The sequence below is a fragment of the Nansenia antarctica genome, assembly GCF_963989245.1.
Source record: "Nansenia antarctica genome assembly, chromosome: 1".
Classification (NCBI taxonomy): domain Eukaryota; kingdom Metazoa; phylum Chordata; class Actinopteri; order Argentiniformes; family Microstomatidae; genus Nansenia; species Nansenia antarctica.
Window position 1 is genome coordinate 12,560,022 of NC_137674.1, and position 7,827 is coordinate 12,567,848.

The following is a 7,827-nucleotide window of genomic DNA, read 5'->3' on the forward strand; positions in this document are numbered from 1 at the left end:
TTCCCCCTGGAGTAACTGAGGGCAAAGTGCCTTACTCAAGGGCACACTAGTAGTGGTGTGGTTTCAGGCGGGATTTGAACTCACAACCTTCCGATCACAAGTCCAACTCACTATCCACTAGACCACCACTACCCCAATATGCGGTTGGCAAAGACATTTTGGCAATGTATTGTCAATAGCAAAGCATATCTACTATAGATAGATAGATAGATAGATAGATAGATAGATAGATAGATAGATAGATAGATGGTTGTGAGGTTGAGAGTGGTATAGTTGGGTGTTGAAGTGGTTGAGAGTGGCTTCAGTGGGGTAGAACTGGTAGCCAAGAGAGTGCATTGTTGAGTAATCAGAATGTGTTCTGCAGGTTTCCTGTTGTTTTTATATAAGAGTCCGGAAAGTTCCACGGCAGTTGCAGTAACAAAAGGGCTCTAGGAATGTTGGCCTAAAATCAACATTCCACCATGTTAACCAGATGAGACGATTTGGGGCTACAGAAAGCATGTTGAAGAACAATATGTGGACTTGTTTAAGCAATCTCTCTTTATGTCTATCTGTCAGTCTTTATTTAGCTTGAACCTTGCGAAACCTGCGCAGGTTGTCATGGAGACAACAAACGGGTAGTGGTGGTGGTTATGGACAGGATGTGACGTCAGAGCGTGCGGTGTGGGAGCAGGGGGTAGTGAGAGAAGGCTTCTGGCTAGGTGAGAAGTTTACATAGGCCCAGCAGGAAATGCAGGGGGGAACATGTTACAACTGAGTCACAGAAACACTGTAACAATTCTGCAGTAGAATGAACCCATATCTCTCTATCTATTTGTCTGTCTTGTGTGCAATATTGTGCAATAGACATGTGTGTGCATCTTACAGTGTTACTCAAATACAATGAGCTGCTGTATCTGTGGCAGTTGCAGAACAAAAGAACAAAAGTCATTCACGCTTCTACCTGCTACCGACCTGTATGGTCGAAGGGGGTGAACCACATGTTTCTCTCTTAACACTCTTTCATTTCCTTTCTCACTGTTATACAAATATATAATTTTGTCAGTTCTTATCCCTTTTGCACATTCATGCAAAACATTACAAATGTTGGAACATACAATTTTTTTTAGCACCTACCATTTCTACACAGTTTATATGACAACAATAACATTTGTCCAGAAATATTAGTTTCTAATATCAGAGTTGAAAACAAGTAATTTCTCCATGCGTGTTTCTCTAAATGGTACACATACAGGGCTCAGCCACAGGGGAAGGTCCAGGACACCTGACAGTCTGGTCTTTTAGAAAGGCATTTGATGCAAATCTAGGTTATATTATATTATACAACAGTTAGTTCCGACCAAGTCATTTGATTGGATTTGATTGGACAAGAGGCATTCCATGAGTGCTGATATACAGTATAACAGCACTGGGACTTTATGTATCACTCCGCCGCACAGATGTTCTACTAAATGACCGTTAATTAGACTACATGTTTGTGTTCAGGTTACTAGGCAACAGTCCATTTGAAGTTCAGTTGCGGGACTATTTTTTGTTTATTTTTATGATTAAATAAACAAACAAATCATAATCTGTTGTCGCTTATTACTGTTAACTAATAAATGGCGCTGTAGAACTGTTGTATAAAAGCAATATCACACTCAAGGTCGTGCTGTTATACTGAATATCAGCACGGCTGTGATTGCCTGCGGCCTCGTACCTATGACCGAATCACAGCTCACAGCACTTACTTGTTCTGTGTTCATATTATGGCCATCTGACTCCACAGGCTGGGGTGTGTTATTTGGCATCATGGAGGCTTCTTCAAAACTTTAATTTCTCCCAGGAAAATGTGGTTGCTAGCTATGGTATCAGGTCCCTCCCTGGCAGCTCTACTGTAGCCTACAGACACTGTCAGTGCCTTACAGAACCAATGCTTTTTACAAAATGATGTGCTTACCAAACTGTACACAGTGAGGGTGACTTTCGGCCTTGTTTAACTGCATGACCGACACTCATGTTGCAGAGTAGATTGTTTTAATTTCTCTTCATCTCTTGGTTCTTAATCCTGCCCTATCCATTATCACCATTATTACAGTATTGCTCTGTATTGGGTATTGGGTATGATTGTGTTAGACTTTTAATGGTCCATTATCACCATTTTTGCACAGATTTGGGAAACTAAGGTTCTGTGTACTAAAACGAACAAATACAAGAGAGGGACGAGTCAACAACACATTTTAAGTATGATTTGTCAGAATATGAACTTTTACAACTAGTGCACAGATAAATGTGCAATGAATAATGACATTTCTGCTATTTCACTCCTCCCCCCATCCTCACTCCCTCCCAGCCCCTGAGGTGATCAACTATGAACCCCTGAGTGAGGCCGCTGACATGTGGTAAACCATTTTACATGTTACTATGAGCAAATAGGTGCATTATACTGACAAATTAAACTATATTAATTTTCATTTGTATCTTAAGTTGTTCATAAGACAAAGAGGGATACCATAGGCCCTAACACTCCTGGATTAACCATGCAGTAGTCATAGTTGTGGTAGGCTAGATGTAGTTCTTCTTGTTTTGAATACAGTCTTTCATTACTCTTTGTATCTCTTGTCTATACAGGAGTATTGGCGTCATAACCTACATATTGTGAGTATCCAAAGATAAGCTGACAGGTTGAACTTCACTGTGGATGCAGTATTACAGTGTTAGCTAGTATCTAGCTCCCTAATGTCTCCCTAACACCACCCTATTTTACAGGTTGAGTGGCATGTCCCCTTTTCAAGGAGATAATGATGATGAGACACTACTGAACATTGTGGGGATGAACTACGAGTTTGAGGAGAACTCTTTCAGCCAGACCAGTGTCATGGCCAAAGACTTTATTGAAAAACTGCTGGTTAAAGACCCAATGTAATCAAACAATCTATTACTCATATTTTGATATAATTTATATGTGACACGGTCCGGTCATTTGGGCCGCAAGTCGGCAACCAATCAAAATGTTCCGACTTTTATTTTGAAACACGGAAATACTTTTCAAAGTTTTTGAAAATCACAACACGAACTCGCTAGTCAAGCCAAAATACTGCAATGCAATGGATTCAGTGAGTAATTCCCACTACTACCTAGTTAACTATAACACTACTTTACATTGTCAGCAGGCTCACAAAACAAGCTGTGTTAGTTGATAAGCGAGTGTGTCATTATAAAAAATGTGTTAACATTTTTCGAAAGAAAAGTCCGAACATCAAATCAGATGCTGACTTGCGGACCGATTGACCAGACCGTGTCACATATGATTACAATACATTTGTTGATTAATATCAGTACACATCTGTATGGTACTAGTAATTCTGTGATTATCTCCTCAAACAGAGAGAGAATGACAGCAGAGGAATGTCTACTACACCCTTGGATCAAGGTGAGAGAATAGAGTGTGTGAATGTGATACAATAATGCACAATTAGTTGGAACACGGTGAAGAGACTAAGTATGGGCCCTGTGTTTACTCTCTGTATAGTCTCTGCAAAATGGCTGCATCATATTATTAAATATATTAAATGATATGATATTCCCTTGTGCTTTAGCACAACCTCACCACAGCCTAACTTCAAAGTTCAACTGTGTTTGCTGGGTATAGCCAATATTTTCTCCATGTAGTTGAGTAATAGAATTCGTTTGGAATTGTGGATTTATTTTGTCAGATTTTTTTTTTAAAGAAAAAAACGAAAAATGCTATGTGACTCATCTGGTGTTGGGTTTGTGTGCTACGTTGTAGGACTCTTGCCTTCATCTCCCCCAAGAGGCCCCAGTGGGACGTCACTCACCGCCTGGCCCTCTTCCCCTGATGAATGACATGCCATCTCCTCCCGGTGTAGTCTTCCCTCCTATACCGGTCCGACTGCGCCACCATGCTCTTTGTGGCAATACAACACCCATAGGTGGAATTCACATGGGCTCCTCTCACATGGGCTCCCTAACCCTCATGTCTGGCTTCCCAGCCGGCCGGCCTTCACCCCCTCCACGCCCGTTGCCTAAGCGCCCCGGCCCTTGCCTTCCAGATCCGGGTAATCTTGAATGTCTCGAACCAGAGCTAATAAAGGCAGTGCTTCTCATGAAAAGTTTACAGGAAGAAGAGAGGGTACTGGAAGGATTAAGGAGGATGATGGAAGAGGATACTAAAGAGGAGGACCACATAAAGGTTGTTAAGAGAGAAAACCTTTTCAATCAAAAAGAAGCAACATTAATGAAAGAAGAGGAGAAAAGGAAAGAAAGAGAGAAAAAGAAGAATGAGATACTTCTAAAGTTAAGGAGGGGTAGAAAAAGGAGGAATTCTTCATTTCCACGACGCCCCCTTTCGGTATGTTAGCTTTGTCTTCTCTTTCCATTTATTTATTAATATCTAATGTATCTTTTAATGTTAGTTGATGAATCTATATATTTGTATATATTTGCATATTTACTTAAATCGTATAGTATTTTTTATATTATTTTGTTATTTTGTTTATCTTTGTGGACTGTATGGCTTATTCTTGTTTTATTATGTCGTTTATATTATTGCTATTGTGTTTTATTGATTACTATTGTTTTTTTTGTTTTTTTCATGCTGTGTGGATATTTTAAAGCACTTCGAGTTGCAAAGTTTGCAGGAAAAGTGCTTTTCAAAGAAATATTATTATTATTATTATTATTATTATTATTATTATTATTATTATTATTATTATTATTATTATTATTATTATAATGCCAATGCTATGACACTAAGGTACCCAGCAAACACAGCCAAGTTGTTGCCTGTGTGTTAACCTCCTGTGAGGTTGCAACGTTGTTAGAAGGTAGCCAATGAAATGCTACTTTAATACTACTGAGGGTCGCGACAACGTAACTGCGAAGACTTTAGCCTTTAGCCCATCTGGTAGGCTTCCAACATGTTGCCACACTACAGCCGACTATTCCGAGAATGTTGTCCACAACCTCACCACAGACTAACTTCAAGGTTCAACTGTGTTTGCTGGGTATAGCCAATATTTTCTCCATGTAGTTGAGTAATAGAATTCGTTTGGAATTGTGGATTTATTTTGTCAGATTTTTTTTTAAAGAAAAAAACGAAAAATGCTATGTGACTCATCTGGTGTTGGGTTTTTGTGCTACGTTGTAGGACTCTTGCCTTCATCCCCCCCAAGAGGCCCCAGTGGGACGTCACTCACCGCCTGGCCCTCTTCCCCTGATGAATGACATGCCATCTCCTCCCGGTGTAGTCTTCCCTCCTATACCGGTCCGACTGCGCCACCATGCTCTTTGTGGGATTACAACACCCATAGGTGGAAGTCACATGGGCTCCTCTCACATGGGCTCCCTAACCCTCATGTCTGGCTTCCCAGCCGGCCGGCCTTCCCCCCCTCCACGCCCGTTGCCTAAGCGCCCCGGCCCTTGCCTTCCAGATCCGGGTAATCTTGAATGTCTCGAACCAGAGCTAATAAAGGCAGTGCTTCTCATGAAAAGTTTACAGGAAGAAGAGAGGGTACTGGAAGGATTAAGGAGGATGATGGAAGAGGATACTAAAGAGGAGGACCACATAAAGGTTGTTAAGAGAGAAAACCTTTTCAATCAAAAAGAAGCAACATTAATGAAAGAAGAGGAGAAAAGGAAAGAAAGAGATAAAAAGAAGAATGAGATACTTCTACAGTTAAGGAGGGGTAGAAAAAAGAGGAATTCTTCGTTTCCACGACGCCCCCTTTCGGTATGTTAGCTTTGTCTTCTCTTTCCATTTAATAATAATAATAATATCTTATATCTAATAATGGTATTCATGTTAATATTATTAATATCTAATGTATCTTTTAATGTTAGTTGATGAATCTATATATTTGTATATATTTGCATATTTACTTAAATCGTATAGTATATTTTATATTATTTTGTTATTTTGTTTATCTTTGTGGACTGTATGGCTTATTCTTGTTTTATTAAGTAGTTTATATTATTGCTATTGTGTTTTATTGATTACTATTGTTTTTTTGTTTTTTTATGCTGTGTGGATATTTTAAAGCACTTCGAGCTGCAAAGTTTGCAGGAAAAGTGCTTTTCAAATAAATATTATTATTATTATTATTATTATTATTATTATTATTATTATTATTATTATTATTATTATGCCAATGCTATGACACTAAGGTACCAAGCAAACACAGCCAAGTTGTTGCCTGTGTGTTAACCTCCTGTGAGGTTGCAACGTTGTTAGAAGGTAGCCAATGAAATGCTACTTTAATACTACTAAGGGTCGCGACAACGTAACTGCGGAGCCTTTAGCCTTTAGCCCATCTGGTAGGTGCCTTCCAACATGTTGCCACACTACAGCCGACTATTCCGAGAATGTTGTCCACAACCTCACCACAGCCTAACTTCAAGGTTCAACTGTGTTTGCTGGGTATAGCCAATATTTTCTCCATGTAGTTGAGTAATAGAATTCGTTTGGAATTGTGGATTTATTTTGTCCGATTTTTTTTTTTAAAGAAAAAAACGAAAAATGCTATGTGACTCATCTGGTGTTGGGTTTGTGTGCTACGTTGTAGGACTCTTGCCTTCATCCCCCCCAAGAGGCCCCAGTGGGACGTCACTCACCGCCTGGCCCTCTTCCCCTGATGAATGACATGCCATCTCCTCCCGGTGTAGTCTTCCCTCCTATACAGGTCCGACTGCGCCACCATGCTCTTTGTGGCAATACAACACCCATAGGTGGAAGTCACATGGGCTTTAAAGAAAAAAACGAAAAATGCTATGTGACTCATCTGGTGTTGGGTTTGTGTGCTACGTTGTAAGGCTGTGTTTGGAATGGCATACTAGCATACTACTCATACTAGATTTTAGTATGCCAGAGCGTTCACACTGTACAGTATGCGAGATCTGACTAGCTAAAATGTTTATGAGTAGTATGTAAAAAAATCTGTAAATCTTTTTACAACTTGTTTAGCTATTAAGTTCGGACTATGTCGAAGTAGTATCTACGGGTATCTACGGTAACTAAGGTAACGTCAGATCAGATACATACATCACATTTTTGGAATATATATGGTTACTTTCTCACCTGAAAACATATTAAAACTTCATAAAATGACATGTTAACACTAAACAAAATTACAGCTTTTAGCCAATATATTTTTAAATAGAGGATTTAAAATCCCCGCTCCTGGACCGGCGAAATGCATTCTGGGATGCAGTATGCATACTGCAGTGTAAACGGTTGGCTGGTATTGGCATACTTATTATGAATTTAGTAGGCAGTATACAGTATATACTCATTGAGTATGCTAGTATGCAGTATGCTAGTATGCCATTTCGAACACAGCCTAAGCCTTAGTGCTTTTTCTTTCCACAGAGAATTGACTCTTGCCTTCATCCCCCCCAAGAGGCCCCAGTGGGACGTCACTCACCGCCTGGCAAAGAAAAGAAAGAGATTGAAAAGGAGGAGAAACGTCGACAGAAGGAGGAGAAACTGAAATCAGAGGAGGCAAAAAAGCAAGCGAAAGTGAAGTTGGAGGAAGAAAAAAAGCAACAGAAAGAGAATAAGAAAAAGCAAGAGAAAGAGAAGAAAGAGAAAGAGAAGAGCCTTGAGCAAAAAAAGAAAGAGATTGAAAAGGAGGAGAAACGTCGACAGAAGGAGGAGAAACTGAAATCAGAGGAGGCAAAAAAGCAAGCGAAAGTGAAGTTGGAGGAAGAAAAAAAGCAACAGAAAGAGAATAAGAAAAAGCAAGAGAAAGAGAAGAAAGAGAAAGAGAAGAGCCTTGAGCAAGAAAAAAAAGAGATTGAAAAGGAGGAGAAACGTCGACAGAAGGAGGA

The 7,827-nt window shown here is 39.7% G+C and overlaps 1 protein-coding gene across 1 annotated transcript in view; it reads left to right on the forward strand.

The window, feature by feature from the left end:
- LOC308155568 (death-associated protein kinase 2-like) overlaps positions 1-6,633 on the forward strand; it is a gene marked incomplete at both ends in the record, with an annotated part of 12,627 nt that extends 5,994 nt beyond the window's left edge. Inside the window, 7 exons of the mRNA XM_080528908.1 lie at positions 2,333-2,381; positions 2,611-2,637; positions 2,749-2,901; positions 3,367-3,412; positions 3,993-4,058; positions 5,373-5,438; positions 6,589-6,633. Coding sequence (XP_080385034.1) covers positions 2,333-2,381; positions 2,611-2,637; positions 2,749-2,901; positions 3,367-3,412; positions 3,993-4,058; positions 5,373-5,438; positions 6,589-6,633 — 452 coding nt within the window. The remainder of the gene's footprint in view (positions 1-2,332; positions 2,382-2,610; positions 2,638-2,748; positions 2,902-3,366; positions 3,413-3,992; positions 4,059-5,372; positions 5,439-6,588) is intronic.
- Positions 6,634-7,827: the final 1,194 nt, after the last annotated feature.